This window comes from Saccostrea echinata, unplaced genomic scaffold (assembly GCF_033153115.1).
Source record: "Saccostrea echinata isolate AGI-Se365-2 ecotype Australia unplaced genomic scaffold, CSIRO_AGI_Sech_v1 ptg000002l, whole genome shotgun sequence".
In the NCBI taxonomy this organism is placed as follows: Eukaryota; Metazoa; Mollusca; class Bivalvia; order Ostreida; family Ostreidae; genus Saccostrea; species Saccostrea echinata.
The window spans coordinates 12,271,451-12,291,055 of NW_026889751.1; the positions used below are offsets into that span (position 1 = coordinate 12,271,451).

The 19,605-nt window shown below is 32.0% G+C and overlaps 1 protein-coding gene across 2 annotated transcripts in view; it reads left to right on the forward strand.

Moving 5' to 3' along the window:
- Positions 1–19,605, forward strand: part of LOC133172992 (echinoderm microtubule-associated protein-like 2) — a 29,264-nt gene that overhangs the window by 383 nt on the left and 9,276 nt on the right. Inside the window, exons 2-12 of one of the 2 annotated variants that reach the window (XM_061307864.1) lie at positions 1,681–1,830; positions 4,365–4,587; positions 4,700–4,876; positions 12,156–12,181; positions 12,892–13,018; positions 13,739–13,888; positions 14,962–15,034; positions 16,160–16,207; positions 16,876–16,977; positions 17,418–17,519; positions 18,855–18,989. In XM_061307864.1, the coding sequence (XP_061163848.1) occupies positions 1,681–1,830; positions 4,365–4,587; positions 4,700–4,876; positions 12,156–12,181; positions 12,892–13,018; positions 13,739–13,888; positions 14,962–15,034; positions 16,160–16,207; positions 16,876–16,977; positions 17,418–17,519; positions 18,855–18,989 (1,313 nt within the window). The remainder of the gene's footprint in view (positions 1–1,680; positions 1,831–4,364; positions 4,588–4,699; positions 4,877–12,155; positions 12,182–12,891; positions 13,019–13,738; positions 13,889–14,961; positions 15,035–16,159; positions 16,208–16,875; positions 16,978–17,417; positions 17,520–18,854; positions 18,990–19,605) is intronic. The other variant, XM_061307873.1, reaches the window with a different exon arrangement.

Consider the following 19,605-nt stretch of genomic DNA (forward strand, 5'->3'; position numbering starts at 1 on the left):
TACTGTTGGAAGATGATTCTAAGAAAGTCAAGAAATAAAAACAATTTCTCTACATGTGCTTTCTTCACATATGCTTATAATAATTATTCTGTAACATAAATGTATACAAATGAAACAACTCGTGACATAAGTAAATTCTCTCGGCAGTTCTAGATAAACAACATTAGGAAATGTTCTAATTGAATACATGTATATTGCTTTATCAGTTCTTAATGCTCTAGTCTCTGGTGGAAGTTTATCAGCCAGTAATGACTATCTTTAGATTGATGTGGTCATTTGTGTGCAGGTTATTGTCACATTGGCTTGATGTGGGATGGGTTCAGCTAGATTTTACTGAATGTCAGAATTGATTAACATATGGCTAGTGGTTTTGGTTATGTACAGTCCAGTGGGTAATGGAAAATCAATAACAGGCCTTCCTGATCAATATACTACCATGCATACATATAAATCTACAGTTTTGTGTGATACTGATAAAAACAGTAAAACATATATAAAGAGGTAGACTTGCGGGCTCCTCACAAATTTCTCTACTGAATGTAAACACTATTTGTTAAAAGGATTGTGATGTATGTATTAATACAGGTAATTAAAAAAGGTTTAGAGTTAATCATGGGCAAATAAAAAGTGTTTTTTTTCCCTTTTCGCAGTGATAAATAAACTACATGAACTTTTGCGAGTTCTATCACAAATTTTCTGTGATTCTTATGTATGGATTGAATAAAATTTTAACCCTCCCAGGATAGAACTCCAGTGTGGATAAGCTTGAGCATTTTATTAGGTGATACACCACAGCAAGAATATTCCAAAGTACTGAAAGTACTGAGTGTTAAGTTTGGTAGTCTCTAATATCATTCTCTGATTCAGAAATCAACCAGTGATGCTGAATGTTTCTTCAAATAAAGGATTGTTCAATGTAGTGCAACTCTATTTTTTGCAATGCCTTTACGACATCAGGGGCACATTCAAGAGCATAGCGGCTACGTAGCAAAGCTACGCTCTTGAACAGAGAGCTAGCCTAGCCGTTACATAGGGAGAGCTAACATAAATATTTGATGTTAAATACCAAATCCAAGATGGCCTCCTTAGTTAGAACTTCGTAGCACACAAGATTTTAACAAAACGAGGAATTATTTTCTACATCTTAGCAAATTAAATGTATATATACATATATATTTTCGCTTGAAATAAACTTCTTTTGTTCCAGAAAAAAGTTTTATACTGATAAATTTTTATCCCACTTAGCAACTAGGCTAGCTTTCCATTCAATAGAGATAGATATGTACCATTTAGCTGCTAGGTTAGCCGCTACGATCTTGAACACAGCCCTGGTAATCAAAGAATTATGCTACATCCAAGTATGACTTGTAAAACACATTTCACATTTTTAAGGTTATTCAAAAATCGGAAAATGAATGTAGAAATCCAACTGGTGACAAAAAAGTGCTGCAACTATACTTATAAAGCTTTAACAGCATAACCTATATATAAGCCAGAACTAGTTGCTTTATGCTTTTCTTATATTGTATATGTACAGAATTTCTTGTACCACAGTAGTATATACCAGGAGAATTTGCCGTAAATATTTATGTGTTTTTTTCCACAAGAATCATAAAGAACTTTGTGTAGTGTTTACAATGCATATGTACTATATTCTGACAATCTTGTTTTGTGTTATAGATGGACTTCTCAGTCAGGAACAAATGGACACATGTGATAGAGTCCTCTGTCTGGAGAAAAAAGTCCAGCAACAGGAGGACGAGATCATCTGCCTGAAGAGTGCATTAGCGGATGTCATTAGAAGACTGGGCCACGTGGAGGCCAGTAAAGGTGAGCTGGTTGTAGGAGAACTTACTGGATTATTTATCTCACTTTTTGAAAGGAACACCAGGAATATTTTAGAATACTTGAAGGTACGTTTATCAGTTCTGAGTTCTGAAAGCAACATGTCTGCATGTACCGGTAAGAGGTATATCGGAACAGAAATTGCCTGTAGATAAGTGTATATGTACAGGTGGTTGATAATTTTATGATCCTTTGAATAAAATCTATACACAAATGATAGCCCATCACTATTAGTTTTGTAGTTCTAAATAAGAACAGCTTGCCATAGATCAGGGAAGATTAAAAATTTTAATGAAGAAGAAATTATCTGATGTTCACTTCTTTAAATCTCATAAAGGTGAATAATGATTCATTAGCAAAGATTTCAAAGAAAAGCTTTATTTTGAAACAGCACAAAGCCTCATAAAAAATATAAATACACAGATGATGCTCAGTCTAGGGACTACTAAAAAAAATCAATTGAGAGCTTGAGAAAGCAAGAGTTCAAAAATAGTACTTTTTCCAATGGTTTAATTGTAATAGCAAAAGTTTTTTTTTAATATTTGTTTTTGTTTTGATTAAGAAATTTTTCAGATATTACTTTGGAGCAAATTAAGCCTGTTTTAAAGAACGAGGGCGCTTTTGATTGGCATTCGGCAGGAATCTGGGCGCACTTGAAAATTAAGTGAAAATTTCATTGATATGTCACATGAAATTTTAGCATTCTTTTCATGTATCAGGTTCCTGTGAAATAGGAAAGGGAAATATTTTCCCGATATTTTATTTTGATTTGCTAAAAAAGAACTTGAAAATTGGCTAGATGAGTCAATTGGTACAAAATGTTACATTTTTAAACACGTTTTTCTAAAAATTTGCTATCTCTGGGTCGATCATCTCTCCATGATTTTGAAACGTTATTTGTTTGCATTTTAATTCAAAGAAACTAACAAACATTTGTAAAAAATGGAGAGAAGACCCAGAGACGATAAAAAATGAACTTTTTACAAAAAAAATTCCAATGTGTAAATGCGGTGCTTCATTGTCGCTTTAAAAACCATAAAGTGTCTGTAGCGGTGATAGCTCAGTAGTATGCGTTATAGGGCTGGGACGATACAACATTTTCTATATCGATACGTATCATGATATTTGAGCCACGATACGATATGTATCACGATATGTTGAATTACTTATAAAAAAAATTTTGTATTGAAATGAACAAAACATTTCTTCACAAATAAGAATAATTTATTCAAAGAAGTTGTATATCTGTTGTGAAACAAATTTACTTTACACAAGTGTTGTATATTATTAGGTATTGCATATTCATATTTATATTTTGCATAAATATTTTATATATTTAACCCAAAATGTTGAGTAAACAAAGAAAAAAACATAAGTCAGATTTTGTGGGCGATACTTCAATATTTCTTCATACGTATCGATATGCGTATCATCCTCACATTGAATCGATATTATCGATATCTCGATATATCGTCCCAGCCCTAATGCGTTACCCGTCCAGTGCAAGGAAAAAGAAATATTTTTGGTTCAATCCTCGCATGGAGCGTAAATATTTTTTTTAGTACAAACAATCAATTCTTTTGTCAGTTTAATTTTATGTACTTATTTATTTTCAAATAGATAAATTCTGGTTCTGTTGCACCGAAAGCGAAAGCAATTCTTCCAACCTACTTACACTTTAATATATACATGTACTTGTAAATGCATTTAACTATACCCTATAGGTGTTTATTATTTATGTGAAGCATTACTAAGTTTTACATGTAGTAATTATTAAGATGAGGGGGTGATATATTAAATATGACAAAGTATTTCAAACTAAATGTAACATTTTTCCATGTGCGTAACTTTGTAAAGTATGTCCAGCTGTGATCAACCGACCAAATCGTAGACATTTAAACTATAAATGTTTTGTACGCCTTATCCCTGCAGATCACACGCCAAACACGCCCATCTTCTTTATTTTAGGTGTTTTGTCCCATTTACAAACATAACAGAACAAAAGGTTGTCAATCTGGTAATGCACAGGTCTCAAGGTTATTGTTAAAATTTAACTTGATTCAGTGAAATCGGCAACCTTTTATTTTAATCAACAATTCCATTAATTGTCATCATATGTATCTAAAAGAAAAGTTTGACCTATTGTATTTACATCCAAGTAATAAAAAACACAGTCATTACAATTTTAGCAGTGACTCAGACAATTTATTATGACTGACGAGTGTGAATGATGGCTTGATGTCATAATTACTGGTAGACTTTGAGTGATCAAGAGTAAAAAATATAGGATTTTAAAGAACTGGAGTTGGAAGATACTTCTGAGAGATTGAGAGTTTTGAGTAATTGATGTTCAAGCAATCAAGACTATAACTTTGCTTAATATATCATGTATTTATTAAGAGAAAAAAATCAGGCCAGGCCAATTAGACTTTCTATAAGTCTAAATTTGAGCCATCGAGTCAGTTGTACATTGTATTCAGTTAACTAATAATTCAAATCCAATGTTAATTCTGTTACAGCACAGTCATCAGTGTTGCCCAGTAAGCCCAATATTAGAGGAACACCCACTAGGAGGGCCGAGAAGTCATTCACCAATCCCCTTGAGAATGCCCGTGTCACGCCCAGCAAAAGGCCCACAACGCCCACACATCGAACTAATGCATCTCCACGCACTAATACTTCAAACAAAAAATGGTCTTCCATGTCAAACTCTTTGGACTCTCCTACTTTCCATAGGGATGGGTAAGCTATCAAATCTCTTTATAAATTATTTAAAAGTTTTTTTTTTTTACTTTAATTTTGTTCAGTTTTGTTTAATTATTTTTTTTCTTTTAAATCCTGTGAAATTTTCTAGCCAGACTAGCAATTTGAAACCTGTTGAACCAAAATCTAGCAAACCTGTTGAACCAAAATCTAGCAAACCTGTTGAGCCAAAAACTAGCAAACCAGTTGCACCAAAATCTAGCAATTCTGTAGAATTGAAACGAAAAACTAGTAAAGGCTATGAGCAAGAGAGTTCCAATGAAAGGAGGTAACTTGGGATAACCGGGATATACATCTATACACAATGCTTATCAATTGCATAGAGGATTTTGTAGTACATGCTCAAAATTTGGTCAAGAGTTGTGGCTCTTTGTATTAGTGGGAGCAAATAAACCAAAATTGAAGAGAGTATATTACCTCTGATGTATAAGAAAAGAAAATCTTCTATGTAATGTGTGCAGAAAAGTTAACAGTATTGAAATGTATTCTCCAATATATCAAATATTAACCCATGTATCTAAATCTTATCCAAATAAAGTAACCAAGTTGTTTTGGTTTAACAATATAAGGTCAATATAATAAGTTGTTCCAGAGCACTGTTTATGTTTTGTTGGAGTTTTAGGGTTGGCTGGGATAATTGCATGTATCTTATTTATACATCTATAGATCATGGGTGACAGGTGGGGAGGATGTTAGATTGACCTTGACCCCATCCAAGTTAGTAATCGATTATGCAAGATAAAGAAAAGTTTTACTGTTGAGTGACTGTTTAGTAAAACACCCAAGGAACCATTTAGCTTGCCGATATAAAGATTTATGATTTTAAGGGATGGATCCAATAAGGAAGAGATGGCATTAAGAAGCCAAAATTGTAAAGAACAAGAATTATCAAATGAAAGATGAGGCAAGAAAAATATGAAATGTATGTTCATAAGTCATATCTCCTCCTCTGTGACTCATTTCCCTGTAGTTTTAATTATATAATCTCAGAAAATAAATAGGTAAATTTTACATGTACATTAACTTGGTCATTAAAGTATCATATAGTCATAGTCATATAAAGCTCTCAGTGCAAGCAGCCTCCCATTTTAATGTGAGAATGAAAGCTTACCCATATCAAAAAATAATACATAAAAGTATATTTTTAATATATTTTTAATACAATCATTTTCGTATTGTTTAAAATTAATACAGAAAAAATATATTATTTTTGTATCACCAACAAATAGGTAGATTATTTTTGTATTAAAATCTGACTTTGATTTTTTACAGGGTATTATTTTTGTATTTTTTGGGACTTAGATTATTTTCAGTATATCATTTTTGTATTTTTGTGGACTTAGTTTTTTTCAAGTGTATTTTTTCTGTATTAAAATTGAACTTAGTAATTTTACAGGAAATTACATACAGTTAATCTGTATTATTTTTGTATTAAAATTGAACTTAGTAATTTTACAGAAAATTACATACAGTTAGTCTGTATTATTTTTGTATTAAATTTGGACTTAATAATTTTTCAAAAAATACTATACAGTCAGCATGTATTTTTTTTATATTTATTTTGGACTTAGTGTTTTCTTTTACTGAAATTTGTATTTCTTTGAACATAGGAAAATTTACAGAATGTCCTTGCAATAAGTCTGTTGGAATTAATGTTTTTTCTCAGATTTTATTAATTAAGACCACTGCTATAAAGGTTGCTTTTATACTATTTACATTTAATTGCTATTTAGAACAGAAAACTTCCGTAGTTTAAATTTGTTAACTAAACAATTTCATTTTTAAAACATGTCTTTACTAGGTGTGAAATTGTCATTTGGAAAGAGATATAGATACGTCTAAGGGGACACCTGTGCTGTACATGATACTTGTAAACACGCGGTAAATTTTGAAGTTTCAGAGTTTCAGACTTTCTTTTTGTGTTGAAAATTTTACAGCGTGTTTACAACCGAGTGTTTACAACTATCGCCAACAGCACAGCTGGCCACCTGCAGGTTAACAATAGACGAGTACATGTTATACTACTCAAAGAAATAACATGATTTACCTGTGAAAACACATCCCAACCAAAACAAAAAACAAAAACAAACAACATGGAGAGTTCCACTATGCACTAATTACAGTACCTACGATGTTTTCTTGACTATACAACTCAATTTATTATACATTATATTTAATTCAGTACGTATTACAATTACATGGAATTTAGAACTATTTAATTATCCGCTTTAAAAAAAAAATTAAATAAGAAATTATTACGAAAGAATATCATAAAATAATATAGAAAATGTTTGAAATTGGTGTAAAGGATAGTTGTTAAACATTATTTCAATCTCTGGTACCGTATGTATGAGTTAAGTTGTCCGTCAAAAAGGCTATATATTATGGATCTCCCGCTCGTTTTGATCATTATATTTGAACTTTATGGTCTACTTCACAGGTCAACTTGAATATAAAAATGGCTGCTCGAAGCGGAAATGATGACCGGAAATAACGATGTTTCGTAATCGGTAAATTCCGTAAGGAATAAAAAAATGATTCTGATGATTAAATTGAACATCGTTTTTTTCTAACATAATTTTAGGTTTGTTCAATTGATTCAAGATATTTAAAACCATGTAAATATGTTTTCTCTAACAGTTCCGATCTCAACATCGGTAATTTTCGTATATATGACACAATATGATTGGTCAGATTTTAAAACTCTTCCGTACTGTTCTCTGATTGGTCAACAATATTTCACCCACGCCATTTTGAAAATTCTTCCCGGGACGTGTTGAGAAAGCTGGGGGTGATTTTGAATAAACTCTCATTTGCTCGCGAGTAAAGTGGATCGAAAAACAGAAGTTCAGCATAATCATGGTACACAGGATCATATATATTAACCAAGGAAAGCAAATACATAAGGAGACTGACGTTTTTTAGGCATCATATCCGGACTTTTCTGGTGTAAACAACAACAGTTGCGGTAAGATTATGTATATTTTAGCACATTAAAGTTTCAGTTTTTTAAATAATAACTTAGTACAAAGATAGAGGAACAAAGAATGCCCTTTTACCCATTTTGTAGTATTGTAGAAAGAAAAAATAGTACGGTTATTGGCCATGTGGGGAACAAGGGTTTTTGTGATAAGTTCTGATTGGGGAGGGAGGGGTGGAAGATGAGGGTAATTTTCAAGGCTTTGGCTTCCTAATTCTAATTCATTCCATTTTTTTCAAGTTTACCAGAGATGAATTATTTATTTTCCCTTCAAAAACAATTCTGTAATTTGTATAAACTCAATTTTTTTTCGAGGGGGTGGGGTGGTAGGTTGGGTTTCAGGGGGGGGGGGGGCAGTTTATTTGAATAACATTGGGGCACACATTTTGTTTACTCTTTCAACATTTTCAAGGACAGATTGTTTATTACAAATATTTTTTTAAAAATATTTTATAAATCAGTCCCCCCCCCCCTTTTTCTTCTCCAGATTGTCAAATCAAATGGTTGTGCCCTAAGAAACCCTAGATTAAAGAAAAGTAATTTCAATGGTACAATTGTATGGAATTTGGTGAACTCCGCTGGATCTTTTGGAATTTCAATTTATAATTATTGTTAATTTTAGTCAGCAGAACATTGAAGAAAAGATGATTAGACATGGAGGAAGAAGATCCCTCTCAAGAAAGTATTGCAGGTGTGTGAGCTAAACAAAATCTATATAGAATTATTTTGGATGTGAAAATGTGTGTTTTGTTGAGGTAATGGTTCATTAAATTTTATTATTATATCATTCTGTTCTATATTTCACAGTGATGAAGTCAGATGAGATGACAGGTTGTGTGATTTGAAGATGGACTTCTGCAACAAAGTAAACACTCCTCTACCTTTTCCATACAAAAGAAACAGCAAAGCAGAGAGATCGAAACATTTGGTAAAAGTACAAAGAAAACAGGATTAGTTAAACTTGTGAAAAATATCAAGACTATTGAAGAGCAGATAATATGTAAAAAGAAAGATCAAGACTACAATTGGTAGCTGAATCAGTAGCCTGGCCACATTAATTACTTTTTAATTAGCTATTTGTACATTTAAGGTAATCTGACTGAGTTACTAAAATTGTTATTTAACAAATATTTCAAATAAATAAAAGATTTTTGAATAACAATCAATAGATGCTATTAAGAACCTCAATCTCCAGCCCCTTTTCTTCAAATAACAATTTTAACCCATGATCATTTTTGTAGTTTTTAAAACTCTGTTTTGTATTATTTTAAGCATTTAAATGTATTTTTTGTCTATCATTCTTGTACTTTTTTGATATTTTTGAAATACAATCCTTCATGCTGATAAAAATACAAAAACAATACATATTAATACAAAATTAATACATTCTATATTTTTTTCATACTTTTTTGTGCACTGTATTATTTTCATATTTTATATCTTTTTTGTACTTTTGTGTTCCAGATGAAAAAATACAAAAATAATATATGTGATACAAAATTAATATATTCTATATTTTTTTTGTATCTTAATTCTTAAAGGTGAAAAAATACAAAAATAATATATGCTAATACAAAATTAATACATTCTGTATTTTTTCTATACTTTTCTATGGACTGTATTATTTTTATACTTTGGAGAGGAAAATAGAGAAATAATACAAAAGTACAAAAACAATACGTTTTTACAGGTCATGTGTATCATTTCTGTATTATTTCGAAAAAATAAAGTATATTAAAAATATATTTTTCTGTGTTTGGCTTTTAAAAAGTCTATTATTTTTGACCTAAATTGGAACCAAGATTTAGAGGGTTCCAAATTTGGTCATTAAAAATATACTTTTTTTGTATTATTTTAGTATTTTTTTCTTGTATTATTTTTGTATTCATTTTCGATATGGGTAGCAAATGTTATTACAATTCTCCTATGACAATTCCAGCTTATGAATATTTTATTTGGCATAGTACAAATGTTAAAATGATCACTCATAATAAGTCTGATAGATAATCCAAATGACACTTTGTAGTGATCATGGGAGTTCATTGATAGCAGTCATCAGAGAATTCATATTATTCTCATGAAGTGAATTTATCTGAATTTTTTAGCTCTGCAATAGGTATTCTTAGATGTCAGTGATAAACATTCCCAGCTATTTAGCTGTTTTTCAACATTTAAAGAATAAAAAAACCATATTCTTTTTTGTTTTTAAATTTTTTCTTCTTATAATTCAGTTTAGTTGCTCACCTGTTTTTGGAATACACATGTTCCTAGCATGGATGTTTAGTAGGAAAAAACCAACTCACATAAAGGAAGATGCATCAGAGCATTTTAATCCAGATCTTAAGTGGTTTATATTTACTTAAGAAAACCAGAGATATTTTCTGTACCAAGGAACATAGGCATAGAGAAAACAAAAACTGGGCTTTGAAGGGAAAAATAGGACTTCAGTGCATGGTTTCATATGGAGCTGTGCCATTGTCTAATTATACCCATTGTGTAATTTATCAGAAGGACCACTCTTAGTCCATGCTCAAGTGATGGACATTAATGTATTAGGTTTCATTAATGATTGATGGTTTCCTTGACAACCAGGTAAATTTTATGTGGGTCACATGACCGTCAGCTGACTGCATGGACGTCAGACTCCCGGCCGTTACACTTGAGCGGAGCTTTATATACTTATCTTGCCACCTACATGTTGTTGACATAGTAACATTCTGTGTGTTAATTCATGTGTAACAGTTCTGGTCATTAGTGAATTTTTATAAACTGGGCAGGGACATTATTTCTGTGCATCAAAAATATAAATTGTACAAATTGTCACTCATGGCTTACAGAGGAAAGAAGGGGTCCAAAACACGGTAACAACAAATTTTATGTTTAATTACCAAAATCTCTGCTTTTGTTTTAAGTGCATGAATTTATTTACACTCATTTTTGGCAGATATTATTTGACTGTTCTGAACACAAATGATTATTTGAGAATTGTATACATGCACTGTTAATAAGTAGTTGGTTGATGCATTAGGAGTTTCTGCTTGCATGATATACACTCTGAAGGAAGTAAATTGGCCTTGGCGATGTATGTGTCATGAATGAGGAAATTGTTTGACGGAACAAATATGTCATTTTTTACAACTCTTTCTTTCAACAGTATTAGTTCTAGAGGGATTTGTTTGGAGGGAAGAAAAAACTTAGCATATCTACACTCGTAACTAATATAATATTACTAGAAATATATTCTGTATTTCTTGTGCTCTATTACAAATTTATGAAACCATACTTTAGCAAGCAAACATGTAATCCCATAGTGTATAGAGATATGCATGATGTATTTCTGTGTATTGTAATACATGTAATCAAAATATTGGTGTAATTGATTTGAAATTTCAAATTTTATGATAGAGATTTTTTGATTTTGTGTAAAAGTAGCAAAAGGCTTTTAATTTTTATCCATATTTTTATGTTTGAATTTTATTTAAAATTTCTAGAAAAAGAATTGTTGAATATGTTGCAAGAAATGTGAGATTTTTCATTTATTTCACTAATTGATTACCTAAATTCATAATATTGATATGTACAAATATCTATTTCCATACAAAGCATTGATCATAAATAATGCATAAAGTATGGGTGTCTAATGTAGTGGCTCATCTTACTCGAATTAGTGAAGAATCAATAAGCCACAAAATTAATTGATTGCCATGGTAACTATATCAACAGAAGTATGTAAATCTACTAGTCCATGTAACATATTTTAGACTTTCCTTTGTCAGGATAAAGATTTTCTTAGGTAACATCTGTTGGTTTGTCTGTGTGCTTTAGGATTTCCAATTTTGTAACAATTACATAATGCAACAAAATAGATAAAAAAATAAATAGATTAGATAAATAAAAAAATTAAAGGAAAAAAATGCTGAAAAGAGATTTTATTTGTCTGTCTAAAAGAGCAAGGTTCACCATTCACCAATGGTTTTAATTGGCCCTGTAACATTCTGAAAATATAGTGAACAAATTAAGCTTTAGTTATCAATATTAGACTCATATTGATTACACAGAAATTAAAAGTGACATAATTTCTTGGCAATGCTATTCTTTGCACCAATATTATGACATCATAAATTGCATCATTATTATTCGAAATTATTCAAAACAGTTCGAAGTTTCAGCTTTTTTCCAGTATTCTGTGCAGAGTCCAACCTCTGACCTTTCTTCATAGAAGGGAACTAACTTAATTGACAGTGGTTTTTTGTTTTTGTTTTTTTTTTTTGTTCTAATCTTCATTTTCAAATACTAATTCTCTCAAGACAGTATTGGAATGCAGTTGAAATATCTTTGTCTTGCATAACATAAAAAAAACTTTGTTTGATATAAAGTCTAAAGTTTGTAAGTTTTAATTAGTGCTTTTATATAGCTTTGGATTTTAAAATGCCTTTTTTGAAGTAGACGAGTTTGGTTAGGGTCACATTAGAGAGAGTGTCTATGTTTTTTAATGAGACATAGTGATTAATGTAATTTTATGTTATGGATACATATATTTCATGTTGCCTGATTTGTCTCATTGCAGCAGCCGGGATGCAGAATGGAGAGCAGGTAATTTACTGTTTAGGAATTGTCTTTGTGACAATAATCTGCCTTAGTTTTGAAATGAAGGAGACATAGCAAAAGTTAGTTGCTGTATTCCAGTAAATCACTTTTGTATCTTGAACCAAAAAAAAACCAAATTTGTATACGAAACTTGTGGCATTTATGATTGGGTCGCGAAATTTGAAAATATAACTGTAAAGAAAGTTTTTATAGTACTGTAGATTCCTAAATATATGCGAGGATTTAATTACCGCGTAATTACGTGAGAAGCACCACCCGCGAAATAAAATTACTCGCTTTTATATTTATGGTGCTGAAATCAATGTAAAATCTCTTGATCAACAGTCCACTCGGGAATTATTGTTCTCGGAATTTGGCGTCAAAGAGCCATTTCGCAAAAAACAAAAAGTACTCGCGAAAAATGAGGAATCTACAGTATTTAAATTGTCCAAGTTAAATAACCAAGTAATGTACTACATAGATATACTGTCTTGTTGATTTTTACAAAACATGAATTGATTTCATCTAATGTACATACTGAAAAATGAAAACTACACATGTATATAAACAATATAGGAAATGTGAATATTTCTTTCAAAATCACCAGTTATTTTAAACATGTTGGTCATTACATTTTGGTTCTGTACTTTCATGGAGATCTTTATAATTTCTTCATTCACCATCCATTTTTTACATTACACTTTACTTTTCTTCAGAGGAAGGATATGTGAAAATCTACCTCAGGGGCAGGGCTATTAATCTGTACGCCCCAACCACAGTGGAGAATGTGGATGTTACCAGTGTGGCTGATCCACCTTCTGAAAAACTAAAGCTGGAATGGGTGTATCCTTACTTGTTTATTAGGATGGCCCACTCAAGTGTTAAAAAAAACCTAGATCAACTCAATATTTGTTGCATCAGTAGGGATTTATTATCCCCTTGCAACAAGATTGGAGGGGATATAGTAACACCTTGTGAGGGTTAGTTGAGCTAGTGCATGGAAGTGATAATTTACATTGGGATCAATGGCATTTGCTGCCTTTCTGAATTGAATATTTGTTTTATTCTAACTTGCTTTCCGTAATTATCCAACAAAGTTGGAGGGGATATAGTAACACACTTGGGTGTGAGTGGATGGGTGAGTGAGTGTGTGTGTAATGAAAGTTATGCAAGTAATAATTTAGATGGGGATTAATGTGCTCATTTGTGTGGGAATGCTCCACATTACAGTGCCCTTGTTTGAGATTTAAAGTTGGTACATGTATCTCATCAGTGAACTTTGAAGTTAAAATGCTCTCTTACAAAACAAAAGAAAGAAATAAGTTTTTTAATGTATATTCTTCATGGTGTTTCATTAATGCTGTAAGTATTTAAAATGGAAAGTATTTCATTACAAATCTCAAGGCCAGTGGATAACTTTGGAGGGGGGGGGGGTGAAAATACTCTCAAAGAAAAGCTTCCTCTCAATCTTTAATACAATATCTTGAAATTTTGCTATGTTTGTTAAGAAGCATCTGGGTTAATAGTGTACACTGGAGGAAAAGTTTCCTTGACTCTGACAAGCTATGGATATCGTGGCAGAGACTGTCGCTCCAACCTGTACTACCTCTCTACTGGGGAAATCATCTACTTTGCTGCTGCCTCAGTTGTCCTCCACAATGTAGAGGAGAACACCCAGAGACATTATCTGGGTCATACTGATGATGTCAAGTGGTGAGTGCCTTAGATATTACTGAGTACAGATAATTTCAAGTGATAAGTGTCTAGATACAACTAGAGTCATATGGCGGGTCTGGATATTATTATGGTCATATTGATGATGTCAAGTAGTGAGTGTCTAGATATTACTGAGGTCATACTGATGATGTGATGTAGTGAGTGTCTAGATATTACTGAGGTCATACTGATGATGTCAAGTAGTGAGTGTCTAGATATTACTGAGGTCATACTGATGATGTCAAGTTATTACTGAGGTCATACTGATAATGTCAAGTAGTGAGTGTCTAGATATTACTGAGGTCATACTGATGATGTCAAGTAGTGTGTGTCTAGATATTACTGAGGTCATACTGATGATGTCAAGTAGTGAGTGTATAGATATTACTGTGGTCATACTGATGGTGTCAGGGGGTGAGTGTCTAGATATTACTGAGGTCATACTGATGATGTGATGTAGTGAGTGTCTAGATATTACTGAGGTCATACTGATGATGTCAAGTAGTGAGTGTCTAGATATTACTGAGGTCATACTGATGATGTCAAGTTATTACTGAGGTCATACTGATAATGTCAAGTAGTGAGTGTCTAGATATTACTGAGGTCATACTGATGATGTCAAGTAGTGTGTGTCTAGATATTACTGAGGTCATACTGATGATGTCAAGTAGTGAGTGTATAGATATTACTGTGGTCATACTGATGGTGTCAGGGGGTGAGTGTCTAGATATTACTGAGGTCATACTGATGATGTCAGGGGGTGAGTGTCTAGATATTACTGAGGTCATACTGATGATGTCAGGGGGTGAGTGTCTTGATATTGCTGTGGTCGTACTGATGATGTCATACAGAATGTCTTAGTATAAAGGGTCCAAATTGATAGTTGGAAATTGTAACACTGGGTATGATGTAATAATGTTTCTTGAATTTCATATTGGATATGCTATTATTTGTGTAGAATTTCATTGGAGACTATATACTACAGTTTAAATTGAAAGAGAAACTACCTTTTTAAATTAGAGTGTTGAGTTTTTTTTTTTCTTTTTAACATGATTGTTTGGGTTTTGTAGCCTGGCCATTCATCCTGACCAAGTCCGAGTAGCTACTGGACAAGTGGCGGGGCATGACCAGAAAGAGGGCAAGGTAGGGAAATAGGTCTCACCCAGAGATTTTCTTTAACAAAGGGTTTGGTATCCCTTAACCTTAATATGCTGGTTTTTGTATTACATATACCAGTAATTATAAGAACTACAGGTTATTTTGTCAAGTCAAGTGAAATTAAATAAGAATTTTTTTCATCACATTTTCTTTCTTATATTTAGCTTTTGGTGAAATGCCTTATTGGCCCCTGCATGTCATTCACCATATTTTCTGTTTCATATGTTCTGAATTTTTTGATGCTGATGTTGTAATTTATGCATATGATTTATTAAGACCTCCAGCGATATTTGTTTAAATGGAGTACTTTATAACAACATTATTTTACACAACAAGAACAGAATGCACTACTGTGGAAACATCAAAATTTATGGGGGTCAATTTTCATAGATTGCTAAATTTTACAGGTTCGTGGGAATGTAATTTCGTGTTTCTCTTATACCTACAGAAGGAGATATGACTTTCTAACCATAGTTTATTAATTCCTTGAGGATGTTAATTCGTGGATGAGAGGTATCCACAAATACCATGAAAACTGAGCCACCACAGAATCTAATGATTCCACAGTATTATATGAATGTGATTTCCCTATTCTTGATTAGTGGATGTCCTGTACAAAAAAGATAACATCATATTAACCTGTACAAGCTGCCTTTAGGTCAATATTATGTCATTTTTATCATTAAATTCTAACTTTGAATTATGATGTTCATATAATAAAACAGTAATTGAATCTTATTTGGCACCAATATAATCCCCTAAGAAAGTATTCACTCATTCTACACTTTCTGTGAATATTTTCTTTATATGTGGTCACTGAATGTTTGTATTGAGCTTATGAAATTTAATAATTATATAATGATGCATGAACCATCTACAACTTTCCTGTTTTATCAATATTTAAATGTTGTACATTAATACAAGAACTTACCTTAATTTTTCTAACACTCAATCTCTGTGTTTAGAAATCTACATGTATTCACATTTATTGTACATGGGAAACTGACCTACAGATTACTATATTATTTGCTCAGTGGGTTTCTTTGTTGCTATGGTTCATATTTTATCACTTTTTCTTTTTCTCACTTTTATGCTTTGTTGCATGAATAGAGAAAAGCTGGGAAAAAAGATATCCCTGAAGCTGACAAAGATCATTGGGTAAGAAAACGAGAGCATCATCAAGTCATGTGTCATGTCATGTACATTTTGCAGTTTTTGTTAACCAGTCATGACGATCGATATATCATTTTACAACATTGACCAATCAGCTTTCAACAAAGTTTAGTTGAAAAACAGTTTGGGAAAAATTGTTCATATTTGATATTATTTTACCCAATCTCAGACCATTGCAAGTAAGGAAAACGTAAAAATACCTGTGATTACCATAATTTTCTGCTTTTGAAGTTTTAAGTGATTTTATATCGTAAAATCTTCTCCTGCATGTTTAGTATTTTGTATTGTTTACGTGTATTTTAACACAATGGGTTTAGATTTTGTGACATAAACCAATAATATCACTAACAAAGGAAAATTTAAACATTATATTATATAATATGTATTTCACCTATATTGAATTGAAATAGACAACAATTGGGACAATTGGTTCCTATAGAATCCCTCTCTATTCATATACTATATTCAACATAGCTTTCCTGAATAATAGTCAATAAACAGATGTTAAATAACTTTCCTGGTAGATTAATTATTGAGAATAATATTACACCCTTTGGTATTGGTACCATATAGTTATATCATCTTAATATGGACACATTACCATGCTTACTGGAGAGTCTTTTGTTGACATTTTGTACACCTATTTTAAACAGCCCCATGTGAGGATCTGGGACACGATGAATCTTAACACCCTCCATGTGATTGGGATCGGGGACTTTGACAAGGCTGTCTGCTGTTTATCTTTCTCCAAACTGGTGAGGCAGAAGTCTATTGTTATATTGGAGAATTTCTATATGATATGAGATTGTTATAATTATACCAACTTGAGAAACCATTATCTTGTTTTGATAAAGTCTTTAATTTTTAATCAGGAGATGAAATTCTAAATTTTTAAAGGATGTTTTTTTTTCTTCATATAAACCAATGTACTAATGAAATATCTTTGTTATACATGTATATCCACAGTGGACATCAAAAGTACAAAGTTATGTTTGTTGGTGATTTTCCTCTGTACAGAAATCAATATATCTCAATCAATAACCTCTAAAGAAAGTCTTGTCATCTTCATTATCTTAGGAAATCCATGACTATTCATAATTCAAGAAAATCCATACATGAAGAAATTATTCATAATTACTTGTGAACGACCAGAATCTTGTCTGTTTTTTAATGCCATATGTTTTGTAATGAACAGGATGGAGGTAATCACCTGGTGGTGGTGGATGAGGCTAACGATCATGTGATGTCTGTGTGGGACCTCAGTAAGGCTCATCCTAAGAAAATCACAGAGACAAAGGTTAGTCACCTCAGAGTAACAACACAGGGGGACTGCTGTCACTTGTACATATACATAAGGTTAATTAGCTGGAAAATCTTCTGCCAGAACTAACAAATGTGTTTAGCAGATAAGCATCTAGAGTGTTTATGAGTTATTGATTAAGAATATAGTTCAGCAGAAGAGAATTGTGTATTTAGATGTATCAGCTTTACCAACTTTACTAAATAAGGTAATTTTGACAAAACAGTAATTAGGTTACGAAAGGTCTGTAGAAAACTTTAAACATCCAGAAAATATGATATAAGAGAGTTAAAAAAAATTCAAGTTGGTAATCTGTTGTTTTAATATCCAAAGCATAAAAGTTTGTACTCTGGTAGATCTTTCTTAATATTAAATATTTATAAAATTTATTTCTGTGTAATTTTCCAATAAATATATACCTGGACACTAGTTTCTGACAATTTCAGCCTCATTTTCTAATGTGTTTGGTTCAGATTTTCTTAGAACAGGACAGCTTTTGAAAAAGTTTAGTAAGTGTACCTTGAAAGATTTCCAAAATCTTAGATATTCCAGTCCCTTGTGGTGAAAATGATAAAATCCAATGAAAAGATGATTTTTTTACTCTTCCAGTCAATCAGTTTATTTCTCTCAAACCATACAACATGGTATATAAGGAGCATAAAGTATAAACCATATCTATTACATCATCAGAGGTACATATAACGTATACATAGATAAATATTTTACAACTGCATGGAATAATAACAGTGTTTGTTATCTTGAGTCCATGGATATCTCGAAGTTGTTTCCTGGTCCTATCAAGTTCAAGATAACAAGGTTTTGCTGTATAATAAAGGAAAATTATATAAATCTACAAAATAGTAAGGACCCTCTTTACACTGCACAGTAATTAAAGAGTTCTTATTCTGTGGTATTTTTATGCAGTTAGAGTGACTGCCCTTATAGATCTGAAAATCTGGCTGTTGCCTATGTTAAAATAGGTAAACTCAATATGTACATCTTTATATGGTATAATTTTCTCAATGTCCAAAAATATTTTTCATAAGTGTATAGAGGGTACTTAACCAAGCTCAAATTTATAGTGAAAACTAGTCAAACATTTTTTCCCAAGCAAAAAATGTGTGAAGATTTCTTATAAAAGGAGGAAAATTCACTAAATCTGCAGCCTTCTGTCTTCTTTCCTAGTGCTGTCACATAAAATCTTATTGAAACTTACTGAAACAGGAATTTACTCTTTCTATGAGGCATAACTAACCCTGAAAAAATTAATGACTTTAGATAAAATAAGAAGTTAAAAATTTTAGAAATATAACAACTTGATCAATTTTTTAGAGCTCAACAGAACCTGTGCTAGCAGCAGAGTTCCATCCCCTTGAGAAAGGCAGCATTATCACATGTGGTAAAGGGCAGATCTCATTCTGGACTTTTGAAGGAGGATCCCTAGCAAAGAAAACTGGAATATTTGATGTAAATATTTAAGTTGTATTGGGTTCAAAGAGATTTTATTCTTGTTCATCTTCCTCATTTATAGCTCACCTCAACAAACTTGGGGGGAGCGTATGTAATACCCTCGGTGTCGGTGTCCCAGGTTAAAATTTTTGGAGTAGATTTCTTTTCAAGTACCCCTGTGCCCTATATTAGTCAGAGATGCATGGAAGATGCTTCTAGTATGTTTCATTGTACCAGTCAAGGTTTCAGATGCTGCAATTTCAGCTGAAGAATGACCAGGTTAATGTTTTTGGAGCAGGTTAAAGTTTTTTGAGTAGGTCTCTTTTCCAAGTAACTTTAAGCCCCATATTGACCAAACTTGCATGGATGATACATCTAAGGATGCACACTACCAGGCTTGCTTCAGATGCAGGAACTGACCAAGATTTTACCATTTGAGTGACAAGGTTAAAGTTTTTGGAACAGGTTCATTCTAAAGTAACTATAGGCCCTACGTTGACCAAACTTGCATGGATGATACATCTAAAGATGCACATTACTGGACTTGCTTCAGATGCAGAATTTAATCTACATTTTCCAGATGAGAGACCAGTTAAAGTTTTGGGAGCAATTTCTTTCTAAAGTGACTATAAGT